Source organism: Neofelis nebulosa, chromosome 10 (assembly GCF_028018385.1).
Source record: "Neofelis nebulosa isolate mNeoNeb1 chromosome 10, mNeoNeb1.pri, whole genome shotgun sequence".
In the NCBI taxonomy this organism is placed as follows: domain Eukaryota; kingdom Metazoa; phylum Chordata; class Mammalia; order Carnivora; family Felidae; genus Neofelis; species Neofelis nebulosa.
Genome location: NC_080791.1, coordinates 9,530,078 through 9,557,486, shown reverse-complemented (window position 1 = coordinate 9,557,486; position 27,409 = coordinate 9,530,078). Strand labels below are relative to the sequence as shown.

The window sequence follows — 27,409 nt, the reverse complement described above, 5'->3', positions numbered from 1 at the left end:
GTCAATAAACTGGACAATCCAGAATAAGTGCATAAATTCCTAGAAACATGCAACCTTCCAAAAGTGAACCAGGGAAAAATAGAAAATCTGAACAATTTATATGAAAAGAAATTCAATTGGTAATACAGCAACTACACAGAAATAAAAGTCTGGGACCAGACAGACTCACAGGTGAATTCCATCAAACATTCCATTCTCCTCAAACTATTCCAAAAAACATAAGATGAAATTTCCAAATATATTCTGGGAGGCCAGCATTAGCCTGATGCCAAAACCAGACAAAAACACCCCCAAAAAAGAAAACAGGCCAAACATCCCTGATGAACATAGATGTACAAGTCCTCAACAAAAATTAAACTCTCTACAACAATACATTAAAAAAAGATCATTCACCTCCATCAGGTGGAATTTATTCCTGGGATGCAAGTATGTTTCTGTATTCGTAAATCAATCAACATCTGGCATTGCATCAACAAAATGAAGGATAAAAATCGTGATCATCTCAATATATGCAAAAAAAAAAAAAAAGCCATGACAGGATTTAATATTCATTCATGGTAAAAACAACTCTCAACATAATGGGGAAAAAGGTAATGTACCTCAACATAATAAAGGCCATATATAAAAATCTCACAGGTTAAGATGTGGTAGATTCCCTCTAAGGTCTGGAACATCACAAGGATATCCACTCTTGCCACTTTTTTTAAAATTTATTTGTTTTGAGAGAGACACAGAGATGACACCGACTGACAGAGACACCGACCGACAGAGACGACACCGACCGACAGAGACGACACCGACCGACAGAGACGACACCGACCGACAGAGACGACACCGACCGACAGAGACGACACCGACCGACAGAGACGACACCGACCGACAGAGACGACACCGACCGACAGAGACGACACCGACCGACAGAGAGAGGATAATGTGCACGTTAGTGGGGAAGGGGCAGTGAGAGGCAGAGAGAGAGAATCCCAAGCAGGCTCTGCACCACCCATGCAAAGCCTGATGTGGTGCTGGATCGCATAAACCGTAAGACCATGACCTGAGCCACAATCAAGAGTCAGATGCTTAACTGACTGAGCCACCCAGGAGCCTCCTCTCTTGCCGCTTTTATTCAACATAGTACTTGAAGTCCTAGACATAGCAAGAAGACAAGAAGTAAGACATGTCCATATTGGTAAAGAAGAAGTATAATTGTCACTATTTGCAAACAACATGATACTGTACATAAAACAATCCTAAAGAATCCACCAAAAAACTACTAGAAGTAATGAATGAATTCAGAAAAGGATACAAAATTAATACCCAGAAATCCAGATCTTGAGATGTTTACAGATGAGAGCTTTACAGATCAAGGACAATGAAGAGCTAGATTCAGTGGTGACCCAGCAGCTATTTATTATCCGCTGCTATATGATTGCCCAAGGGAACAATTGGGCAGATCAAGCCAAGCTGGCAGCCTGTACAAAGACTCCCAAACTCTCTAAATGTTAACCCCAATGTTCCAAGGAGGATGAGAGGACCTCAGAAGAGCTAAAGAATGGGGATATGGGCACCACACTGCCTCTAAAGCCAGCTGGAAGTCTAACAAACCCTTATCTCAGAGTATCTTATGGAAGAAATGATTAACCATATTCATCAACGCACCATTATGGGTGACATACTGCTGTTCGGTGGTCCCACCACAAACCACAGGTTCCCTACATGCTGTTAGCAAGGAGAACATCAAACAGAACACTGCTTGGACCAACAAACTTCTGACAGACCTGAAAGTACTATTTACTGGAGGAGAGATTATCTCAAGAAATCGGTAAGTACTACCTGGGTACAACCAATCCCCTCTAAGGCCTTGGATAAAATCCAGTTCAAGAACTCACAAATCCTGGAACTGCAGAATGCTGGGTTTCAACCTGGAACTAAGGAATATTTCCCAATGAGTGCAGAAATATTCCCTTCCTTTAACCCCAATCTTCATCTGGAAGTAACTAGAGTGGTCACAAAGTTGAATTTGGGAAGTATTTCTGAAATATCCACAAGATTTTAAAGCACATGCCTAAATAAGATTTAGATCATTACAAAATGTAGTTATCTATTTATCCAAGGTGGCAATAAGATTCTAGAGGCAAATGCAGAGAGTTGTATAGTTTTCAACAAAACTAGGCTCTTTTAATGTTGAGAAGATTCAACTTTAATAGAAACTTTATTTTTCTAGGCAGATTAAAGATAAAGAAAAACCTTTGTTTATAACTTAGATCAGTAATCCAAGAAAACTCATTTTAACAGGGAGAAAAGTCAAACTCCCATCTCATGGGGGATAAGTTTAGCAATCCCCTGGGCTTACACCAATGGGTTAACAAGGCATAAAGAAATACAAAGCCATAAAATGCTCACACCTGAGTCTGGGTAAACCAGATTGGCACCCCAAGAATAGGGGGGTTCAAAGGCACCCCTAGAATAGGGAGGTGCAAATGTGCCAGAAATAGGGGGTGAAGAGCCCCCAGAATACAGAGGGAGAGGCAAAGGCCTAAAATAGGTACGGTGCAAAGGTGCCCAATACATAGGTATATGAAATAAACAAGATTAGATGTTCAGGGTGGAAGCACCCCCAATTTAGTACTACGGCAGAAAGCTGCTTTCACAGGAGGATAGGGCCAGGTTAGGTAAATTGGTGAATTGGACTATGGACCTTGGCGCTGCAGGCAAAGCAGCCCAGAGTCGAGATGGTTAAAAAAAGAAAAGGTTCCTTGTCAACCCTGAGGTTATTTCCCCCTGTTTCATCCCCGAGGCTAGCTAAGGTAAATAGAGGTGCTGCCTCCTGTCGGCTGGAAACAACCCTCCTCCTGACTACCCAGCACCTGGATTTTGTTTTATATCAACCCAAACCACGAGTATCTTCAAGACCCCCTTTCCCTCACGTCCACAAGTTAATATTCACAGATTCATTGTCCCTTTATGCACGTCCATCACCATGTTTGTAAGCCTTCTGATCCTAATAAAAGTGGGGCAAGAGCCCTTATTCGGGGCTCTTGTCTTCCTGGACATTAGCCATCTCTCACTTTCAATCCTGCGTCCCACTGTTTAGCTAGACAAGAGAGAATTTTAGATTCAGAGTCTATAACACCATCTTATACCAGTATACTTCTGACATTAAAACTCATGCATTCCAACAAGATAAATTAAGCAAACTTATGTGGTCTCTGTTTCCCTGCCTGTCATCTTCCATGTTGATATAGGATGTTCTGACCAGAATCTCCATCAGGAATGTAGGGCTTTCAGCTGGAGAAAGGCAGCCAACAGTCCTCAACGCTCAGAGATCATCAAGGATTGCCTTGACTGAAGACAGCTGCCTTGCCAAGGTCATGCCCTCTTCTCAGCTGGTCACATACCATGACTATTATAAAAGTGCATGACTTTTGCTCTAACTTAGGATGGTTCCTAAGGGTGAGCCTACTTTAGAACTCCCCAGAGAATCAGTTAAGCCTGTTGATCTTGTATCACAGCTGGATGTCTCTTACTCTCCCTTCTCTTCCCCAGGTGTTGATCACTCCAAAATCAATTTTTTTTTTTTTTACATATTAGCCTCCATAATCTTAGCCTCAACCATGCAAAAAATTCCTTTCCAAAGATTCCCTTCTCACAAATCTTCTCAACTTTCCTTTTTACATCAGAATTTGTCCTAAGTTTTCCCTCTTTAAACAACCAGTCTCACTTTGCTTGCAGAGTTATTTCCCTTATTATTTCTGGTAGTCTGAATGACATTTATTGAAATTATTTGGTTGTTTATTTGTTTTTAGATTACCCATAAAACCTCATTAGGCATTAGACAAAGTACTAAGGTTTTTCTCTAAAAAAACCCCAAACAAACCCAAATGAACAAAATAGAAACTAAAATAACAAAAAAACTAAAACAACAACAAAAATGGTGATAGAAAGACCAATACCATACACTTTTTCTTTTCTGACAAATTTTGTAATAGAAAGAACATGAACCTCCTTGACTTTCAGTAAACACAAGCAGAACAGAAGTTCTACATATAATGCTGACAACTCTAAAGACAGGTCCATTTTAATACAACTAACAACCTGAAATTAGCTTTAATACCAAGTATTTTCCCAGAGCACATAAACTTGAAAAATGTTTGGGTCAGTTCCCATTTTTCTGAGTTTTAGAATGCCCAATTCTTACAAGTGCTTGCTTTTAAGCCAACTAGAGCTCTTTTACAAATTAAATTTAGGAATACCATCCAGACGTAGAGAAAGCATTTCACATTTACAATATACACGGACACCCATACAAATACACAGACAAGATGCTAACAAAATCTTAAAGGCTCAATTTCCAGATATCATCTTTTATAAACCAAACCTAATTGCAGGATGGGGTTTTAATTTACAGACACACCACTTGGTCATTTTTCTCAGGAGTCTAATGGATGATGTGGCCAAGTAATGTTGCAAAATAAATAAATAAATAAATAATAAAAAAAGATTGCCCAAATTTGGAGAATACAGCCAAAAGGGCAGCATGTGGGGGATCAAATGGTCATTTCTCGTTTCCCAGTTAGAACATGGCTAGCGTTATTCAAAGACACCAAAAGTTGCAACGACACACAAGCCCAATGAAGCCCAGAGTTCCTCTGTGAGCACTGGTTCCTCCCCAAAAGTCAGAGCTTCACCGATTGAACCAAGAGGGAGGAAGACATAAGGTCACATGCCATTGCACACAAAGTACTCACCAAGAGCCATCCGTCCAACCCAAACTCAAAACGATTTCCTTGCCGCAGGAGCTAAATTTGGTGCCGAAGTTTGGTGCACCAGTTGGGGTGAGTCCCCTGGGATCAAAAGCCTAAGCAGCTGCTTGGACTCACTGGACTTCCCTTGTTGGCTGGGAGCAGATGAACGGTGAGCAAGGAGCTCCTGGATGGCTTGCCAAATTTGTAACTGAACCCAAGTTCGTCCGCCTGAGGCACAGCTAAGGATAATCGCTGAGACAGCGAGTATGCGACACCGAAAGGACTTATCTGAGAGGTGACCAAACCAGGAGACCAGAGGGCAAGCCTCAAATCTACCTCCTTCAAGGAGAGTCAGGGAAATGTAAAGGCAAATATAAAGGGCCTGGGTAAAAAGCTGCAGCTGCACTTGAGTCCCGTGAACCTTTAGTTACCAGCTTCAGCGACTTAAAGCAAGTTGTTGACACAATTCACCAACTTCTGTTTGTTGTTGCCATACTTCCTTCTTCCTAGGCAATAGGAATGCTTTTTAAACTAAAATAACTGTTACCTCCCCCACCCAGTTGGAGTATGAACTTTTAAGTTCTACAAACTTTTCAGCTGACTTATATAGACTATGCTATATCAGCCTGAAAAATGAATTGCTCATCCATTCAACAAATATTGATGGTCTACTCTGTGCAAGGTGCTGTCTGGAGTGTGGGAGTTACAATGCTGACAGGGCGGATTGGATCCCCACCCTGATGGGGGTGCAGCCTAACAGGGGCCCCAGTAGGTGACACAGGGGAGGATAAAGGGATAGATTATAGACCCAGGACATCTGAAGCAAAATGGGATCTTTGATGTTTTGGAGCAACGAATCGGTCCTTCAGACCACGGGGTCACTCATTTTGCTTGTATGTTGTGAGTCCACAAAATACACTTCCTGGGAGCAGGCATAAGTGATGATTCTGTTGTCCACCCTACTCCCTGCCCCCGTGTAGCTGGCCATTGGGCAGTGATTACAACTGACTGCACGTGATACTGCTCGGACCCAGACCAGCTAACTCCGTCTAGTTCGGGGCTCCGTGTGTGAGACAAAGTGACAAACTATGAAAAAAGTAAGATATATGATCAAAGGTTACGGGGCGCATGGGTGGCTCAGTCGGTTGACCGTCTGACTTCAGCTCAGGTCATGATCTCCCAGTTCATGGGTTTGAGCCCCGCATCGGGCTCTGTGCTGACAGCTCAGAGCCTGGAGCCTGCTTCGGAGTCTGTGTCTCCCTCTCTCTCTGCCCCTCCTCCACTCACACTCTGTCTCTCTCCCTCAAAAATAAATAAGCATTGGAAAATTTAACATAATAAGTTAGAAGGGGTTTGCTGATGATATTAGATAAGAGCCTGCAGACCTTCAAAGTGCAAACAGCTGATGTTGGGCCAAGAAACTTTTCTGTGGATTTGAGTCCAAAACTATTTGAGATAAGTCCCATAACACAAAGGAAGAATCATTATCATCATCAGCCAAACCATGTTGCTGCTGCCGTAAAACAAACACACAAGGAGAACAAGAGCACTACCGGGGCTGAGCACAAAAAGAAGCCTAGAAGCCGAGACTCACATTCCAGTTTTAGTTTGTAACGTATTTCCAAGTTGGATATGTCCAAGTTTGGATGCGAGGAGAAAGAAAAAGAGGTCCCCTGAGGTTACATGCAGAGGAAGGGCTGTAGACACAGACAGACTAACATTCTGCTTCCTGCTTTTGATTTGATTTGATTCTTTGAAAAAAAAAACAAAACAAAACAGATCTAAGATTCGTCCGTACACTGGCCAGCCCGATGCCACAGTACGTGGGCTTTGAAAAGATTCTGTAATTTCTGTCTCGTGGTGATTATATCTGCTGCCCAGATATAACATATATATATATATATATTTTATATGTATATATATACACACATATCTACATATATATATATATATATATATATATATATATATATATATATATGAAACAGAGCAGAGCGAGAAAACCAGAACCCAGAGATGGCTTTCCCAAGTCCCACAGCCTCAAACTTATCCCTGCCAGGGAAGTCACTCTCCCTTGAAAGTCAGTTAGAACCAATCGATTGACATTTATTTTCTACTATGTGCCTGATCGTGGGCAAGGTGCTTTCTCATAAGGCTGATCTGGGTGAGAAGCTGGGGTTGGGGATTTGGCCAAACTTGGGGATCCAACAGGGGCTAATGGGGGTGACATGCTTACCCCCAAGACCTGAACTGAGCATTTTCATACACATTCTCTTTTCCTCACAGAAAATAGGAGAGTTTTGCTTCTCTTTTCGTTCCCATTTCCATTTGTTCAAGTGTTTTTCATGTGCCCTAATAACCATATATTTCATTTTCCACCCATCCAGACTCCTTGCTCCTCCCCGTTCGGTCTGAGGAGAACTCGTAAATGTCATTGGTCACAAAGCCACTCTCCACGCTCGCCAGAGTCACGAATCCACTTTCGGATGGGTTCACGGCCATGTTGTCATAGTCACAAGACAGGTCATCGGGAGTGGCTTCTCCCGAACACACTCGGAATGAAATGTTCTTCAGGTCTGGCCGGGTCTCAGCCAAATCGGCTTCACTTTGTTTTCGAATGATGTTGTAAACCTCTAGGTCTGGGCTGTTCCCTGCATGAGGAGAGGGCCAGATGGTGTGCTGCTCCTTCGTGCTGGGGCCTGGCTGCTCCCCTTTCCTAGGAGGAGAGAAAAGCGGGGCCAAGTATTTTAGACAAGGGGACTGAGAATATCCCCATGTCTCCTGTTCAGGCAGGAGGAGGCCAGCCTGGGCAATCACTACACTGTCCTTCTCACCTACCGAAACTTACAGGTCAGGGCTTTGGGGTGGGGTGAGGTGGGGTAACAAAACGGGGAAGTGTTGTATTCAAAGTGATTGCATAGCTATCATTCACTGCTGCAAGAGCATAGAACAGAGGTGGTTATCCTGGGATCCTCAGAGCTCCCAGAGGGTCCATGGATAGAATTGGATGGGGAAAAATATCACATTAAAAAAAACTCATCTCCAAGTGAAAGTGAGCCTGTCCTTCAATTCTGAATGTAGGCAACAAACTAGAGTAGAATTAGTAATACCTTTGACTCGATCACCAACAGAAATCACAGGTTATTTTCATATCACATCACAGTTGCCATAGAGGCCTTAAAGTATTTTATGCTCATCTCTGTTTCAAAATTATGGTAATCATATCCACTACTAGATAAGGAAGCATTAATAAAGAAATGCATGTATTACCAAATCACAATCATTTTTGGAAATATTTTGCTAAACTGTTGTATCAGTATAATGGCTTCCCTTGTAATCCAATATATTTTAATATTTTATTGTAATATATTTAAAGATATTGTTCTGGGAAGGAGTCCATAGGCTTCATTTGACTGTTACAGATGTCTGTGGCACAAAAAAAAGGTAAAACCCCCTGAGATAGACTCCAGCTTCAAAGTCACAATTCCCAAATCCTGGCGAGGTGTTAAATAGATAGAGTAAGGAAGGGAAATGAAAACCAACCAACCAACCAACCAAAACAAAACAAACAAAAACAACTGCAGAGTAAGCAGTTGGAAAATATATTTGTAACTTTTAACTGAATTCTCTTTTTAGATCAAAGAGAATTAATAAAAATAATCATAGTAAGAGCTAATATTTTTGACTGTTTACTATAAGCCCATTCTGCATGAATTAATCCTTCTAATGATCCTATAAGGAAGTTATTATTAAATGAAGCAGGTTCTACTTGTGACCCTTGAATGATGAAGGGGTTAGGGGTGCCAACCCCACACACAGTTGAAAATCTTCATGTAACTTTTGACTCCCGGCAAACTGAACCACTAATAGCCTACTGCTGACCTGAAGCCTTAATGATACTGTAAATAGTTGATTAACACATATTTTGCATGTTATATGTATTATATATTGTTTCCTTACAATAAAGTAAGGGAGAGAAAAGAAAATGTTATTAAGAAAATCACGGTGCCTGGGTGGCTCAGTCGATTAAGCGTCCAACTTCAGCTCAGGTCATGATCTCATAGTTTGTGGGTTCAAGCCCCATGTTGGGCTCTGTGATGACAGCATGGAGCCCACTTGGGATTCTCTCTCTCCCTCTCTTCGTGCTCCTCCCCTGCTTGTGCTTGTGATCTCTCTCTCTCTCTCTCAAAAATAAATAAACATTAAAAAAAGAAAGTGATAAAGAAGAAAAAAAAAACATTTACAGTACTATACTGTATTTACTGGAAAAAAACCCACAACATGTATAAGTGGACCCACACAGTTCAGACCCTTGTTGTTGTAGGGTCAACTCTGCATTGATATCTTACTCATTCACCTTAAAATAGTCATCAAAGGGAGTCAAATCTTAAAGTCCAATCAAGACTATAAACTTAAAAAGTCAAAACTTAAAGCAAATACAAAGGTTTACACAAGTCAAATCTTAAGCATTGGTATTTTACTAATTCATCTTAAAATGGTCATCAAAGGGAGCCAAATCTTAAACCAGACCTTAGTTTTTCTGTTGTAAAATGGGCATACTGGCCTTCTTCTATGTATGACATGATGATGGGGAATAAAAAAGCAACTGAGAATAGCTGTGGGTCCCTCAAAAATGGTGGCCCATGATTCATAAATAGAGGTCCTCTAGGCTACTTAGTAGAGCTATTTGGTAGCAATCTATAATTGTATATTGAATTAAAAGAAAGTCCATTTAAGAGACTGAGCTATTTCATTTTTAATAAAGTGATTTCATTGCAGATGTTTGCCAGAAGGCTCTGGAACAGTCATATTTCAATGGCTCACTATTTATTCCTTCCCCCAACTAACAAACATTTTTGGAGTGAGAGTATTCATTCATGGAAGTACTGTGCTGAGTGATGTGTGTATACAAAGTAGGCAAATAACACAGTTTCACCCCTCAAGTCATGTAAAATCTTCCTTACACAAAAATGAAAGAATATAAGATCACTCTCTTAGTCACAACTAAGCACAAATGCTTAGTACTTCTGAATGTCCTGAGCCCATCGGAGAATATACTCTCAAATCTGCAATGGTGATTCTCTTGGAGCTGCTATGGCTTTTTAATGAAGTAAACAGAGCAATGTCCAAATCTCAAAGAGTCCAGAAGATACAAAGACTCACACAACGACAGTTTTACTTGCCTCCTTCTATAGATCCAAACCCAACACATAACTGTGATGACCACAAGGAGAAGGACGATGCTGGGGATTAGAATGTAAGCAAGATTTAAGGCAGCTTCTGAAAAGAAAATTGCATATTATCAGCATCAGTGGTCTTTACGTGCTTCAAAACAGGCTTAAAAAAGCATAATCAACATAGAGTATTTCAAAGAGCGCATTCCTGGAAGGAAATAGGTATACAGTTACCCAGTTGGCAAAGTCTTCTAGTTTCAATAAGTGAGCGTTTTCTACCTATCTTGTTATCCTAAGTAATAGAGAAAAGAAGTTTAAGTGTTGGAGTCTCTTGCAAAATATCAGAGAGGCATTTTTTGAATTAAATTTGTTTTTTTTCCCCCAGAGGAAAGAGATACTCTCTTTTCTTGTCCTTCCTGTCCCTTAACAAAGCAGGAGCTGCTTGGGCAGTGTTGATGTCTTTGGCTCTCGGGACAGAAATGGTAGTTCCCAAGGTGGGGTGGGGAAGAGGGAGGGAAGAAGAATTGAGTCTCAGCGCTGTTACCAGGAAAGAGAAGGTCACATGAAGCCCATGAATCAGACTGTAACCTTCCAACAAATCTGACTAAGACTAATTGGATCCAGTTGGGACCAAGAGCAGTGACTGTGGAGGACATTCAGAGGTCTGTTATCCCGACCTATCCTTTAAGACTTAGAACCAAAGAATTTTCCGTCATGGGGCTTGAGGAGGAATCAATGACTGGGGCCTGACCCTTATTTTACTCCCACTGGTCCAAGGTTCCCAACCTTCTGGAAGCTGTTGCTTTGTTTTCCTGTGAGGCTGCAAACCTAACAACCACACAAAGAGCCCAAAGCAAAACCCACTTTAAATGCCGCCATAAAACCGATGAGCACTGAAAATGCCACCCACCTCTGTAGAGTCCTTTGTACTTTTTTCAAAGCATTTTAACACATTTTATCGGTTGTATAATAAAATTTGACCTTGCTTCTGGAAGAGAGGCCCTAAATCTTTGGAATTTTGCAGGTAATAGGGGTAACTTTATTATTCAGGAGCCCCTCCGACCATATCAGAGTTTATGCTGGTAAGATGTCTCAGGAAGGGGGCTCCTTGGGGGTCTCAGGACAGGAGGGGGCGTGAAGAGTGAGTTCAATTTCATGGCCAATGACCAAATCAATCATGCCTATGTAATGAACACGTTGATGTGCCAGGAGGGTGATTATGCATCCTGATTCCCCAGGGAGACGACACAGAAACTCCCCACATAGGACCCTCCCGGACCTTACCCTACCTGTTTCTTCAGCTGGCTGGTGGTGATCTGTACCCTTTACAATAAAATGCAGTCCTACGTATGGTATTTTTCCTGAATTCTGTGAGTTGTTCTAGTGAGCTATCAAACCTGAGGGGGTTGTGGGCATCCTCTGGATTTGTAGCCAACTGACCAGAAGTGGGGGTGGCCTGGGGACCCCTGAACTTGTGACTGATGTCTGAAGTGACTTGCTGCAGACTGTGCCCTTAACCTGTGGGCTCTGTCCTAGCTTGGCGTGGCTAATGCCAGAACTGAACTGCAGTATTACAATATCCGATTTCATTTGACGGCCACAGTGAGGCTCTCGGATACGTGAGACACATGGCGTTACTTCCGTCACGCAGAACATGAAAACTAAAGCACAGAGAAATGAAGTGGTTTTTAAAAGTTGCCCAGCCACATAAACCCAGATCTCCCTCTTTGAGACTCCAGGTGAGAGCCCAGGTGGAAATTCCATCAGCGCTCCCAGTTATCACCCCCCTTTTCTCTGATCCTTCTTGATTCCAGTTGTGAAATGTTTGTGTCCATTTCCTCTATTTGTTTCACAAGTGAATGTCAAGGTCAGACCTGTTGGCTTCACGGCCTGGGTTTTTCCCCTTTGTTCCTCTATAGCCGTTCTCTCGGTACCCCGCCCCCACCCACAACTGCTGGGCGTCCCCCAGCCCTATCCTCATCCTCAGGCAGGCATTTCACATCCTGGCTGACTACTCTCCCCTTGTGGTTTCACTACAAACCCCAAAACTTCGTGCACTTTCTGCAAAGTCACAGATGCCCTGTCTAGTTCATTTTTCAAGTGGTTACAGGAAAGAACAAAGTAGAAAGTGTAACCTTGGTCATCTGTGATCGGGAGAGTCCCGTCATCTATTTCCCCCAGGAGAGTTGGGTCCATACCTTTGTTTCCTTTAAAAGTCTCTCTGGAATCTTCTTTCCTTGTGTCTTCTGGAAGCATGGGTGTTGCTGGCTCTGTTCCTTCACCTGGAGACAGACACACTGATTTGAGACCCCAGAGAAAAGGCCTCATAATCCAGATAGTCTCTGAGGGTGGCCAGGTTGTGGGTGGGATCCCCAAAAAAGAGGAGCAGTTTGACTCGGGCCATTTAAAAGCATAGAAAAGTTAAGGGTTGAGTTTGCCGGCCTACAGGTTCAACTGCCTTCATCTTCCTGGGGAGATCTTTGCTGCCAAGAATCATGTACTGAAACGGACAGCAGGCAGCTGGCATCAAGGCACATAAGATACAGAGGTGCCAAAGGGAAGGGCCAATGACTCACTTCTAGGAGCATAAATTATCCGTTTGGCTCACTTCTTTTCTCATTAGATGGAATTATTCCTCTCAGATTGTCAGTAATGACAAGTCACATCCCAAACTGAATTTGTGGTTGTTGCTTTTCAGCTTTGGGAGAAATCGGCAACGCCAGGGAGAGATTAATGAACTACTCGACAGGGCTGCACGCGGCATCTACCTCTCCGAGAGGCATGACTTAACACCTGCGCTCTTTCTGTTGGAAAATCTGGTCTAAAGAACCTATGGTTCTAAACACGTAAAGGGGGCCTGTGAAACAGTCCAAATGAACCCAACTCAAATGATAGCTTACCTCCAGGCTTTGTAGAAGGAGCTGTTGGCTTCTCTGTGGCAGAAAGAAACAAATATGAAAACAATAAGTAAATTTCCATGCCATCTGAATGAAACTGGCCAAATCATGGCATCCACGTATTTACTCAGTCTTCCGATAAACTTTATTTTGTGTTACTCAATGCTAGGAACTGGGTTAGCAGGCCAAAAGAATCACTTTTTCACCAAGACTAGCCTTCCCCCAGCTTTACTTGGGTATTTTTTTAAAAGTATTTTAAAATTTTATTTATTTCATTAAGTTCATTTTTGAGAGAGGAAGAGGAGGGGAGGAGGGACAGAGAGAGAGAGAGAGAGAGTCCCAAGCAGCCTCTTTGCTGTCAGCACAGAGCCTGATGCAGGCAGTCACGACCGTAAGATTATGACCTGGGCTGAAATCAAGAGTCAGACGCTTAACTGACTGAGCTACCCAGCCCCAAAGTATTTTAAAATTTTAAATATGGGAATTTTCAAATATAAACAAGAATAGAAAGGCTGGTATAATGAACTTCTATGTACCATCACCCAACATGCGGCTAATCCAGTTTCAATAGTAATCCCTATCCCTCCCAGCTACACTCAGGCCTCAATTTTAAAACAATCTAAAAAAAAGAAGAAGAAAAGCAAAGAAAAGAAAAAGCAATCCAAGACATTTTAACAACTCTCACTAGGGATGTTTTAGAGGGTAACAAACATGATGTCCAAGCAGTGGAAGCGGTTGTAGGGGGTAGGTAAGCAGACCACTGCCAGCCCCAAGGCAGACACTGGTGATCCAGAACCTGAGTCATTCAAAATGTTGCAAAGAGCTTCAGGACAATCAGGTTGCACAGAACATCTACACTGAATACTTTTACCTTTGGCTGAGAGTGTGTGACCCTCAGGTACTGGTAGTAAATCTCTTATGCTAATCAGATGTTCTGGCATTCATAGGGATGGGGTCCTTAAGGGTGTGATTTTGGAATTCACAGTCCTAAGCCCAGGATGCCAAGGCCATTCTGAAGTTTCATTCAGAAAGGAAACTTTTAATCATCTTCCTGTAAGTGTGTGTGCAATGCAAATCCATTCATTTATTAAAAAAAAAACACCCACTTATATATAGTTCCTGTTATATGATAGAAACATCATCATGTTCTAAGTGTTTTATAAAAACAAACATGATTCACCCTGATAACAGCCTAATGAGGTGGTTGCTCTTACTACGGTGATGTTGTACATGAGGTGCCTGAGGTACAGGGAGAGTAAATAACTTATCCGAATCTCATAGCTATTGAGTAGCTGAACTGGGATTTGACCCAAACGACTCAAGTGAAAATTAAAATTACAAGGAGACAAACTCAGCTAGGTACTGGAGACACAACAGCAAACGAGAAGAGTCCTTACGCTCTCTGGGATGGCCACAGCATATGGAAACACAGGATGATATTAACAAACACTAATTTGTGACATTACATTATAATACATAGTGTATTCAAGAACATCACATGATGTATTCATTTTCTTGTCCCTCCATGGTCCCACCCATGGTGCAGAACTGCATTAAACATGGCACAACACAAATGCAGCATTCCATCACTCCCTACAATGTATCTGCAATGCACCGCCTCAGATGATTTGTCTCTCATTTTCACTGGATACACCTACGCCTTTCGTACACCTCAGACGTGAGCCAGAGTTCAGCCCTGGCTAGCGGGCCACCTGCTCTACGTGGTCATGCTGTCTAGTTTTAGATGTCATTCAACCAGTCTCTTGCTACTCTGGCATAATAGATGGTGTGCCTTCCTGTTGGGACCGCCCTGGATGACCTTCCCCTAGCCCATCAGGTGCAGGGATTCATTGCTCCAAAGTGCATGTTTCCAGACCTCATGTCAACCAGGCAGTGAAAGGCAGAAACTTATAAATAGGCAGTTAAAATACTGTGTGTGTGAGGTGCTCTGATCCTCCCAGGAGGAACACCTAACTTGGTTTTGAGGGGCCCTTGGGAGGTTTCCCAGAGGAGATTTTTTTAACTTCTTATTTTGAAAAAATGCAGATTTATGAAAATTTGCTAGGATACTACAAGGAATACCCATATAGCCCTCACCCATAAGTTACAATTTTATCATATCATTTATTTAATTATTCTGTCTCTCTGTATCTCTCTATGTCTATCTGTATTCTTACTTATACCTACATATACACCCACATATGTACAAAGAACACATACAGGACATATGCATATGTGGGGGGGGGTTCTCTTACATAACCACAGTAACAGTGATCAGAACCAAGATATTGTCATTGATAGTCTATTACCTAATCTATGCACCTTATGCAAATTCTGCCAATTGTCCTAAAGCTGCGCTTTATACAAAACCATCATCATCCTCCAGGATCCAATTCATGATCACCTGTTGCACTTAGTTGTTCTGAGAGATGATGTTCAACGTGAACCCCAAAGGTGAGGATGAGTTGTCTGGGAAAGGGGAGGAGCGTTTCAAGCACAGGGAACAGCAGTCAAGAGCTCTTGGGCAACTTCACAGAGTGCAGAGGGGAATGGGGGGGGGTGGACAGCTTCACAACGTGCACAGGGGAATGGGGGAGTGGAGGTGAAGAGAGCTGCTCGTGCAGCTTCTTGTATGGCTAAGATGCGTGAACTCATCCTGGAGATGGGTGGCCACATAAAGACAACGTGTTAGTTTTTCTCCACGTGCTCACCTCCCTCTGCCAGATCCAGTCTGCCCTCCTCTGTGTCCCAGGAGGCTGACGTCTATGCACTGTGTTATTGGGACTCCCTTGCCTTTTCACTTCTGACTGGGCTTAGCTGATGGGAGGCAGAGGCAGGAGAGCAGAGAGAGGTCCCAGGCTTTACTCCCCAGGCTCCCTTCCTGCATCACCACCACGGTTTGACAGTCGCTGCATTTTATGGTTATGGCTTCTGGTGGGTGGCTCCTATTCCATGACTCCAAGTTCATGGGAGCTTGGGGTTCTGCTAAAACCATTCTCTCCACTTGCTCCTTTGGGCTCAGGGGTAGTAACAGCATCCTACTGTGGCTAGTCCCTGGGCACCTCACCGTCTCTTTCTCTTTGCCACACTTCTGTAAATATCCTTTTATTACACTCTCCTCATTAATCCTGTACATTTTTTTTTTTAAATCTTTTTCCTGTCAGGACTCAGTGTCATTCAAGTAATAGCAAAAGCAACAAAGAATAGTGTGTGTATATATATGAATATTATATTATGAATATTTCATATATGTACATACACGTACATATATGCGCATATATGTATATATACGTATATGTATATATACGCATATGCACGTATATGTATATATGTATGTATATGTATATATACACATATACACATATATACACGCTAGGTTCAAAGTCCCAAAATTAAAAGGTATGAAAAGAACTTTTAAAATCGCACATTTCCTTCAAAAAAATGTTTAAAAATTACAACATTTTAAACCACAGAGCTGATAGGACATAATTAACAGAGTGATGGGAAGTTTTGCTTTTACTGCTCTAAAGAGGCAACTTGCTAAGCCAGCCCCGTCTCAGCCACCTCCCTGCCTGAGTCAGCTCTGTGTGGCAGGAAGGGCTAGGTCTCTGTGGGGAGGAGTTCACCTGGGGTGGGGTGGAGGTGGGGGAGAGAGAGGAAAAACACCTTAAGCAGCAAAAACCAGAGCAAGAGCATAGTCCAATTCAAAGAGTTTAGAATGACAGGATTATTCTCACCAGGAAAGGTGAGGACTGGGACCCAGCAGTTGGCTTTAGGGATCTGAGAAACTTCAGGGACAGATAAAAAAAATCATGTAAGTTTAGATCTAAGCCAGTTACGACGGGGGAGTTTGGGAAACCCCAGGAGAGTGAGACTGCAGGCTTGTAGCCAATTTGAAAACCTTAACAGACCTAGAAGCCAACGCCAGGTGAATCTGCAAGGTGGTTTAAGCCTGCTCCTCAAGGTGACCGCTATCTATCCAAGGCCAGTGAAATCGGTGTACTCCATTATCTACCTCCTCGGGTCATTATTCTGTTTCCTTAAAGCCCCAGAAAATAATGTCACATGGCTGTTAGAAGACTTGCAGGAACAATGGCCAGCTTCCTTTCATATTTCTTTTTTTCCAAGTTCCTACAGCCAACCTCACATGTGGAAAGAATAAGAATTTGTCCACTTAGAGGGCTTTTTGTTTCCTGAACTTGTCATGATTCTCGCTTTGTCAGACATAAATTAGACCCTTTCTTTTCTTCATCCCTTCTCCTAGCATCAGACACTCCTCTCCTTTGCTAGAAGTACTCCGCCACGAGGAACTGTCACTGCATTCCCCAGTGTTCAACACCGCTGGCATTCCCAACAAGCTTTCTCAGAGACCACATAACAAATTCTGGGAACTAGCAGCTGCTTATGAAGTTAAGAGAGGCAGCTGGGGATTCAGCCACATGACTTGGGGAAGGATTCATTACCATCAGAATATTTGCAAATGAAATTGTTCTTCATGTTGCATTGGTCGTCATTCCACTGGAACATGTAGCGGCCCCCGATGCCAGCAGGTGCCGATGGCTGATGGTACATGACAACGCAGACCTCGCTGCCGCAAGAAGGCTCATCCACGTACCAGTTCCTGCAGGAAAGGGGTCAACAATGGAGAGAATTGGAGAAGGAAGCCCCAGACTTTTCCCATCGAGTTCCAGTGAACCACGAACGTAGGATTCTGTGTCAGGAGACAGTAACACAGGGAGGAATTGAAGCGTTGCCAGTATGTAGAACCACATGCTTTCTAAGATGGACATCACAACCAATCATCTGACATTTGCCACAGGCTCTCTGTGGGGAGGAATATATTACCATATGATGTCTGCAAAGCAATTATGAGAAGAAGCAGTCTGGGATGATCTTATTGCTTGCTTTTTGCTAACCTACTTTTGTTTCTCTTTGTTGTAGAAATCAGACGCACTGACAAGAGGCATGGCTCATTTCAGCCAGAGCTTGCCTCGCTCCTATCTCTTTATGCTTTGCAACCGTCATAACTGCCTTTCTAGCCCTAGGAAGTAGAGGGAAAATTCAAGCATCTGAGCAAGACTTTCCAAAATGGAGAGGCTGTCAAGGCAGGTGAGGGGGTAGGGACAGAGCAGAGGGCCCACCTAGTCTAATTTCAGCTTTTATCTTGTTTTTACTTCATCAGGCGGATGAGCCCCTCCTTCAGCCTCTGCTGCCACATTTCTTGCCTTTGTCTTCCTAGCTCTGTTAGCAGCCTGAGCTCCACTATCCGGTGGTATTTGGAATTAAATGGTGCTGCCACCCAGTTGAGTATATGGGTCCCATTTTAGGGCCTTGGATTCCACAGAGAGTCTGAACGCTGTGAGCACTCACTGCATGCAGTGATTCAGGGCTGGGTTTTATAGTCTGCGTGGTTACCCACCTGAGCTGCTTCCTTCTGAGGCCCTGATCTCACCCTCATGCTCAGATTATTTAGCTGGGCCCTGCTGCTTTGCCTGGATCTTGTCAGAGCCCCTCCTTAAGAGGCAGCTGAGAGACAGGTCTCCTTGCAGCACCTCAGTAGGGCTCTGCTTGAGGGCTGTGTTGCCCTCCACCAAAGGGAAGGTCCTTTGCTATGCCTACGGGGTTGAATTTGCCTGGACAATAACTGAACTTGCAGCACTATTTGGACATTGTGCCTGGGCAGTTGGGGGCCCTGACTTGGGCTGGGCTCTACCCCATTAGTTACCTCCAGGCCATTTTCCAACCCAGTTGGTGGACCTCCTAACTTGACTTGCCTTGTTCTCTTCCCCACTGGCCTTATGGCTTTATGTTATTTCATTTCACTGATGATGGAATGGGTGGAATTTTATGCCTGGCACCTGGTTTGTGGACTTGAGCCAGGTCTCAGGCTTGGAATTCACTGATAGAAGAAGAGGCCAGGTCGTCAGGAGGAAGGACCCTGCAACGCCATGGTTGGTACACATGGGGATAATTTTCCTGTTCTCCCAAAGGTGCCTATGGCCATTTAGTAGAGTAACCATACACTGGGGGAAAGGAGATACCCAAATATCATAAGGACTGTTGGGCACAGGATGCAAGGTGACATTGATATCCAAAGACTTGAAACATCATCAAGACTACCCATTAGAGTGGGAGCATATTGAGCCCAGGTATTGAGTAGAGCTCTGGCCCAGAACCAGCTCACAGTGGGACCCACCCAGCAGTCATTTACCAGTCTGCAGATATATGACTTGAACTGCCATAGTTGGTAGTTGGTATAGTCCCACGTTGGTTCCTTAGCCTGTGAGGTAAGAGCTGTAATAGTGGACAAGGTCAAGTAGAAGCTTCTGAGACTTTGCTCTTCCCCAACATCTCCAAAGCAGTAAATAAAAAAACCAGTATCTTACCAAGGGGAAGATCACAGAAAATGGTACCACCATTCTAGACAATGCAAGGGTGTTATTTGCCATCGTACCTTTATTTAATTCACTAGTCCGGCTCCTACAAAAACTAGATGGATCCTGAAGGATGACACTAGAACAGCATAAATACAACTAAGTAGAAGCCTCAATTACAGCTTCTGTGCCATCTACGGTGTCTTTGCTAGAGCAGGTTAACTTGCCCTTGGGTACCCACAATACAGATCTGGTAAACACAATATTTTCCATCAGAAAGAGAATAAAAAACCATTTGCATTCACTTGGAATGGACAACAATACACATTTATCATCTTGCCTGAGAACTATATTAATTTTCCAACCCTCCGTCATAATGTGGTATGAAGAGATTTGGACTACCTACACATTTTGCAGAAAATCACACTGGTCTGCTATATTTCTGACATCATGCTAATTGAACCAGAAGAGCTTAGGAAGACTCATGTGCTCCAGAGGATTACATGTCAACACTATGAAGATTCAAGAGCTTGCCACTTCATGAAAATGTGTAGGTTTCTAGTGATCTAGGGAATTCCAGATCATCCCTTTCATATTAAAGGACAAATATTGCATCTTGAAGCATCTTAGAATAATGTGAAGTAGGAAGCTTAACACCTTTGGGTGCTGGAGACAGCATATTTCACACTTGGACATACAGCTCTGGCCCATATATCAGCTGACACGAAAGATGGCTAGCTTTGAGTGAGGTCAAGAGCAGAAAAAGGACCCTGAAGCAGGTCTAGGCTGTAGTGCAAGCAGACTTATTATCTAGCAGATCTTATTAGCAGAGGTATCCAGATGGGAAAAATAATGCCACACAGAATTTGTAACAAGCCCCAATGAGAGAATCACAATGGAAACCCCTAGGATTCTATAGCGAGGTCATGTCTTCTGAAATGGAGAGATAATCACCTTTTGCAAAGCAGCTCCTGGCTTGCTACTAGGCAGGGAGCACCAAGAGACCATGCAATTCAACTTACCCATTGTGAGTGAGGTACTATCGGACACACCCAGTCCTGGGATGGGAAGGCCCAGAATCAATATATATTCAGGACCAAAGGGCACTGTATGAGCAGGTACAGCGGGCTGCCATAGCCTCTAGCACTGTCATTCCAAAGACTCTCCATCAGCTTACACCAATAGCTGCATAAGGGAACCCCTTATGACTAGTTGATAGAGGTGCCTGAGTTCGGTCCATGGATAGATCAGCCAAGAATGTGAGTACAATTCCAAATGGACGGCTGCTGCACTACAACCCCACTCAGAGTTGGCCTTGAAAGACCGAGTGGTAATGGGACATCCTCCCATTGGCCAGAGCTTAGATGGTATACTTAGTCAACTACCTGGCACAGAAAGAGAAGTTACTAGAGGTCAGAATCTATAGGGACTCAGGGGTAAGGCACAGAACTTGGCCAGCTGATCAGGAGTCTAAAAGGAGAAAGAGGGGAAGTTTGGGGATAGGGAACTCTCGGCTAGGGAGATGTGAATAGACATACGGGAAGAGGCATGAAGTATTAGGATCTATCACACGTTAAAACCCGGCAGAAAGCCTCTAGCACTGAAGAGGCACTAAATGACCAGGGAGACAAACGACTCAGCCCGTTGATGTCAGCTAGCCTGGTATCAGCTGCCTTGGGGCCAGCACAACAGACACTCACTACAGTAGCCGTGGTGGCAGGGATGGAGGCTACGCATGGGTTCAACAGTACCCACTCCCACTCACCAAGGCTGATCTAGCTACTGCCAAACATTGACCCTTCCAGCAACGGAGACCAAAGCTAAGTCCCTAAAGGAACACCAATCCTAGAATGCCGGCCTGGCGTTCGGTGGCAAGTTGACTGCACTGGACTCCTTCCATCCTGAAAGGGGCAAGGATTCGCTTTGACAGGGATAGACGTACAACCTGGGTACGGGTTTGCCTTTCCTGCCACAGGGCCTCAGTCAGCACCGCTATCCAGAGCTTACGTAGTATTAGATCTACCAGGACACAATCCCAAATGACACCTCATTGGACCATGGGACCTACTTTATAGCAAAGGAGGTGTGGCAGGGGCTCGTTGCTGGGGCATTTACTAGTCATATGACATGTTGCAGCATCTGGAAGTTGCCAGCCTGACAGAATGATGGACGACACAGCTGAAGCACTAGCTTAGAGGCAATACTTTTGCAGGGAGGCAGGATCATCCTCCAAAACATCCTCCAAGGCTCAAGTATCATCCGTGTCCCCAAGAGCAAGAACACATGGATCTGGGAGCCAGGGGGTGGAAACAGGAGGAGGCTTGCTTACCATCACTGGTAGTGACCCACTGGGGAATCCGTGCTTCTTGTCTCTGCAATGCTGGGCTCTGTGGGTTTTAGATGTCCCAGGACCCAAAGGGGGAAATACTTCCCCCAGGAGATCTAGGAAAAGTCTTTTTTTTAAAAAAAAATATATTTATTTATTTTTGGGAGAGTGCAATGGGGGGACAGGCAAAGAGAGGGGCCAGAGGCTCTAAAGCAGGCTCTGCGCTGACAGGCTAACAGCAGCGAGCCTGATGTGGACCTCAAACTTACAAATCGTGAGATCATGACCGGAGCCGAAGGTGGACGCTCAACCGACTGAGCCACCCAGGCACCCCTGGAAAAGTCTTATTAAACTAGGAGTGATGGCTGCCACTTGGGCAAGAGGAGCAGTGATTACCTTTGTAGGAGGAAACGGGCCCCCATTGCAGGAGGATGTAGCTATGCTATCACCTATCCTTGGGCAGGGAGAAATGTTTGGCATCCAGGTTGTCTCCTTGGGTTCCTGTGGGTATTCACACACCCAATTTGGATGGCAGATGGAAAAGTGCAGTCACTCCAGCCTGAGAAGTGCACATTGACTGGGGCTTCACATTCCTCAGGGCTGAGGGTCTGGGTCCCTGCCACGAGGTAAGCCATGGAGGTTCCCTGAGCAGAGAGAGAGGGGAATCTGGGCTGCAGTAGAGGAGGGAGGTCACTGAGTATCAGCTGTGGCCCTGGGACTAGCGACAGTGATGGGAAGTACATTTCATCCTAAGAACTTTCCTTTTTCAAGTTTCTCCCAGGAAGAGAGGCCCAGAACCCTGCAGGGGCTACTCCTACTCCTGGAAGGTATGGATGTGGTCAGCACAATGGGTAGACTTTGACAGAGGATGATCAGCTGTCTTAAATGTAACAGGTAAAATCATGTATTTTAACCTGCATTCTTTGTTTTGGTGGGGGGGTAGGGGGCAGAGGGAGATGGAGAGAGATAATCTTAAGCAGGCTCCATGCCCAGCTCGGGGCTCGATTCCATGAGATCATGAATGACCTGAGCTGAAATCAAGAGTCGAACGTTTAACCGACTGAGCCACCCAGGCTCCCCTAATCCGCATTCTTTTGACTGATCATGAGTTCAAACTTTTTTCCCCCATGTGACTGTTCACCAGTTAGATTTTCTATTTTTCTACAGTCTGCTCAGGTCTTTGGCCTCTTTATATTTTGGGGTTTTACTGACTTACAGAAACTCTTAGCGTGTTAATGACTTCTATAAACTCTTTATCTAGTAACACTGTAGTTTGTTACACTTTTCCAGTCTATGTCTGCCTCTTGACTTTGCTATCTTTTGATGTTTATCCATGTCACTGCATTTCTTAGGGAGGGACCGTGGCAAAGCCATGGTGCCAGGGTGCAGTGTGAAATCACTAAGTCCTGGTGCTGTGGGTTTACAAGGGCCCTCCAAAATGCAGGATCCCTCAAGTCCCCTCTTGGTCCATCCGGGCCCTGTGGTCGGGAGCCCTATATTGAGTCTTAGCTCCACAGACCTTCAATTTCTCATTGGGGTTCTAATCCAAAAGGCTGGACAGCCAGAACCATTTCACTTCAAGCATCACCTGCTATTAAAGCAACGCTTCCGGGCCACGGCCACCTGGACAGAGCTCTTGGGACATGAGTTGGGCACAGATCCCACCACCTTCACCACACCGCTTTGGTCAGTGGCTGTTCTGGTGCTGTCCCCTCAGGGTTCTGCCTGGCTGGGTCCTCTCCTCTTCCCCACTGACCTGGCACCATGGATTCAGCCCAACTCCTTTCTGAGTTACGTCAAGTGAGTTGGCTGCCGTGGATTCCACACACTTACCTGAATGTTGACGTGCTGCCATCGGTCCAAGCATAAAGGTCCTGGCAGGCTGTGCCATTGCTCTGTTTCTCCTCACGCCTCCTGAGCCCGATCCAGAAATCGCCGTCAGACGCCAGGAGGTTTTCAATGAACTTTTCTATCAGTCTCTGCTCATCCTCAGACTCGATGCTCACCAGCTGGCCTCCATCCCTCCTGCAGGCTGCCTTGGCTTCCTCAAAGTTCAGTCTTCGAGAAGCGTCGTGGAAGTAAATGACTTTATAGCAAGGCTTCTGTGTCCCTCCCCGGCAGACCGGCTGCCCTAGAGAAAATAGAAGGCAACCTATTTCAGGACTCCCCGAAGTATACCAGGGCATGGGAATGGAGCTATCCCTGGGCAGGGATTCTGATTACTCGTCGGTGGACTGTGTAATGTCATTTAGCCTCTCAGAGCAAATTAACACCCCTTCCGGCATGGAGATGCAATGTTAAACCCTGACGCTTATATTGCGTAAGAACTCCACGTTTCGTTCGTTCCATTTACAGATTCTTGAAAAGCAGACATTGTTGACTATCCTTTAGAACACAGGTAGATGAAGATTTATGGTTTCACCCCAAGCCACACATCTAACACTGGCACATCATCGGGAAGCCTCGGGGGATAGCGTGGTTCAGCGCGAGCTACCTCTGTTTGGTGCTTCCTTCAGGTAAAAGAGGTATTCTGAAGTTGGGTGTGGGCTCCTCTATCCTGGAACCCTCTGCCTAGGTCGTAGGACTGAGATGTCACCCAGTCTGTGGTGTAAGCGGAAGCTAAGAGCATCAGGTCGGTGCGGGTTGTCTGTTGTTGAACTTGCCTCAAGACACAGCTAAGTTGTACTGAATTCCTACCATGTGGCATGAACTACGCTAAGGGCTTTTGCATTTACATATGTTATCTCACTGAACTCTCCTGATCATCCTGTGCTGTAGATTTGTTTATGCCCCATTTTACAGATGGGAAAACTGAGGCTCAGAGACATTAAATAATTTGGCTAAAGTCACATAGCTATCAGTATCTTCACTGGAGTCGGAAGGCCATTCTGATTACGGAGTCAAGCCCATAACCATTGAACTATGCTGCCCAGTTCCCACGCCGCCGCAGTTTCAGGCTGCACTGGGAGCCTATGTGACATGTGGTATCTGACCGACACCAGAAGGACTAAGCACCACCTCAGACAAATGTGTGGGATTCTACTGAGGAGGAACAACACCCCACCCTAGCTTGCATCTGGGTGCCTGAAGCCTTGCTGCACTGGAACTTTGTTCGACTAGCATGTACTGAGTGTCCACTCTGTGCCTGGCACTGTGCTAGGTCCCAGGAATACAGATACAAATACGAGCTCCTAGCCTGCAGAAGCACACAGCGTATGTTTCTGGACCCAAGCGTACAAGTGAAAACCACATTTCAACAAGGGGAGTCCCTCGCAATGTCAGAGCCAGACTGTGGGCCGTGGGTGTGAATTTCTACCACAGACAGAAGGATGAAGGATTCTGGTTTGGGAACCTCTTCCCAGCCCTCAAGGAACGTTCTCATTTTCCTAATTTGTTTTGCAGCCGTGCAGCAAACAGAGAGCTTTCGTTATTCCCAATAGTGTCCAGAATATGGGGCAAAGGCTACGCTTGACGGCATTTCCAGTGCTAAATGGGAAGGCAGCACATACAGATAACCCAGAAGACTCCTGTGAATTCTTGTTTCTATTGCTTCTTTTACGGCTTTTGTAAGGACATCCTCAATAAGCAACACGTTATAAGAGTTTTGCATCTCCTCCCTTTTCTTTGTTATTCTTCTGTTATTGCTAGAACTCTAACAGGACTGGCACATTAGCAAATTAGGAGGCCTCAAAAGCAAGACATTTCGCACTAAGAAGGTGTTCCAGGGAGGGTGAGGGCAGAGAGGCTGTGGCTGGAATGCTGCCTGGAGAGGATATTGGCCCAGCCCAGCTCTTGTGATTCTTTAAAGGTGGCTCCAAATGAGGTGGGGGGGGGGGGGGGGACGGAAAATGAGCCCCAGGGACCTACAACCTGGCCACAGCATGACAGAAACTGGAGTTGAATTTACTGGCAGTCCCCACTTTTCTGCCCTTGGTTTACCAAGGGAAAAAATAACACCTTAAACGAATTTCCTGTATGGTCCAGCCTGGCTCCTCAGCACAAGTCAGCGGGTGAGTGCCAGACAGAGAGCCAGAGCTGGAAGGATGCCTGAGGCGCATCTGGTTCCCCTGCCTTCAGGAAGTGTCTCTCTCTTCTCTTTTGCAGGAAGGGGAAGGGCGAGGGCTTCTGTTCCCCACGACCTAGGACAAAGCCTATGCAGCCCTGACCCAGGCAGCTTTATTCAGATGCACTCCCACCCCCCACCTTCTGCCACCAGGCAGTCCACCCTCATCCTGAAACCAACTGCGGGTCCTTTCCATCAGCTCCGCAAGCAGGGATAACGCAGTGGCGGCTGCTATTCTCCGCCATCCTCTACGGCCAATCTGTCGGCGCCCCGGAGACCTGAGAAAGGGGCACGGACATTCTCTCCGCCCCCCCCCCCCGCCCCCGACATGCAGAACAAACGCAAGAGGCTAGAAGCCAGAGCACTGTACCTCCTCTGAGGTCCAAGTCCGAGGCTGCAGTGGCACGACAGGAGGAAGGAAGCAGACAGTCATTCCCCTGATTCAGGCGGGGCTTGTCCCGCGCTAACTAGGGTTCTTTCCCGATCTCTAAGCGCTCTGGTTCCAGAGCTGGATCTGGCCATCCTCTCCCCCACCGCACCCCCCATCACCCCGAGAAGAGACTAGAGGTACCAGGCTGGGTGCCCCGCGCACAGCCGATCCAGAATCCCCACTGAACCCGCCGTCTCCAGGAGCAAGAGATCTCCCCAGTGGGCTGGAGGAGAGTTGGTGAGCCCGGCCAGGGCCGGGGTCCTGGCAACTATTGCGCTGCACTCAGAGCGGGGGCCGAGGGGGCACCTCCTGGGGCAGATTTGCGCTCCCCCTCGCCCCCCCCCCCCCCCCCGCCTATGTCCCCCACCGCCCGGAACTCAGGGCGGGGAACGGCCTTTGAGGGTTCCAGGATACCCAGGGACTCGCGCTGGTCTTAGCCGCTGGGCTAAGCAAGCTGGGCGCGCAGGAGGGCTGGGTCCACCAGCGGGGCGGGGACGCCCCCAGCCCCTGCAGAGGGCCGCAGGAGAGGCGCCGCGGCCTCGAAGACGGCCAGCAGCAGGTGGGGTGCAGGCGGTGCCTCTGCGGAACCCGACCTGGAACCAGCCCCCGCCCCAGCGCGCTCACTCACCGCTTAGCAGGCGACCGGTGGCGCCCCGGGGCCCCGCCAGCAGCGCGGCCAACAGCATGGCTTGCAGCGCGGCTCCCGGCTGCATGGCTCGGCTCGGGTGCGCCCTCGGACGCCGCGACGCCTCGGCGGTGGAGCGGAGGGACCCGCAGCTGCGTGCACGGCAACCGCAAAGGCGGCGGCGGCGGCAGCATCTCCCGAGGACCCACGGAGCCGGCACCCGAAGGAGGCGGGGAGGGCGCGGAGCCAGCGCACCGCCCCCCACCCCTTGGGACGTCACCGAGCCCGCCCCCCGACGGCCTCCTCCGGCGAGCTCAGCGCCAAAGACCCGGCTGGCCGGAGAGGAGCGAGCCGGGGAGCGGAGACCGCTCCCCGCTCCCACCCCCACCTCCCCGCCGGCCCCGCCCCGAGCTGCCCACGGAGATCCTGCGTTTGCCCAGGGCGCAGGGCCGAGGACCGTCCCAGTCTGGTTTATCGGAAATCTGATGAAGAGAGCACTGTGGCTAAGATCACGACCGCATCTCAACCCCACGCCCGGGAGACTTGGCCAGATTCACCCAGCGCCCTGGGCTCTGCAGTGTGGCCCAGTGGGACAGGCGAGGCACCGAAAACCTCCCTGGGGCTGCGTAGGCTGCAGTCCGGGTGCTCAGGGCTACCCCCGAGAGAGGAAGGGTGGGTGCAGAGAACAGATGCTCAAGTGGGCAGTGTGCCAGTGGCCGGACAAGTTACGGGGCAGAGTGGATAATGTCCAGAGGCGGTGGCTAAGTTGGAGTTCTGG

General features: G+C 46.1%; 1 protein-coding gene across 2 annotated transcripts; it reads right to left on the bottom strand.

The window, feature by feature from the left end:
• Positions 1 to 6,732: 6,732 nt before the first annotated feature.
• On the bottom strand, positions 6,733 to 26,967 carry LAYN (layilin). 2 transcript variants are annotated; one of them, XM_058686731.1, is made up of 8 exons: positions 26,635 to 26,967; positions 25,947 to 25,970; positions 23,347 to 23,644; positions 17,277 to 17,434; positions 12,817 to 12,849; positions 12,115 to 12,198; positions 9,926 to 10,022; positions 6,733 to 7,458 (listed from the first exon to the last, which is right to left on the bottom strand). In XM_058686731.1, the coding sequence occupies exons 1-8, from the start codon at positions 26,717 to 26,719 to the stop codon at positions 7,095 to 7,097; spliced, it is 1,143 nt and encodes a 380-aa protein (XP_058542714.1). In that variant the 5' UTR covers positions 26,720 to 26,967; the 3' UTR covers positions 6,733 to 7,094. The 2 variants fall into 2 exon arrangements, with proteins under 2 accessions (XP_058542714.1, XP_058542715.1); XM_058686732.1 differs by lacking the exon at positions 25,947 to 25,970 and having other exon boundaries at positions 26,635 to 26,966.
• Positions 26,968 to 27,409: the final 442 nt, after the last annotated feature.

Excerpts from the sequence above, each read along its gene's own strand:
- LAYN (XM_058686731.1), bottom strand. The coding sequence starts at position 26,719 with ATGCAGCCGGGAGCCGCGCTGCAAGCCATGCTGTTGGCCGCGCTGCTG. Across the intron at positions 12,850-17,276 it reads CATTTGCAAATATTCTGATG|AGAAGCCAACAGCTCCTTCT; the intron begins GTAATGAATCCT and ends TTTCTGCCACAG. Across the intron at positions 10,023-12,114 it reads GACTTTTAAAGGAAACAAAG|AAGCTGCCTTAAATCTTGCT; the intron begins GTATGGACCCAA and ends TTTTCTTTTCAG.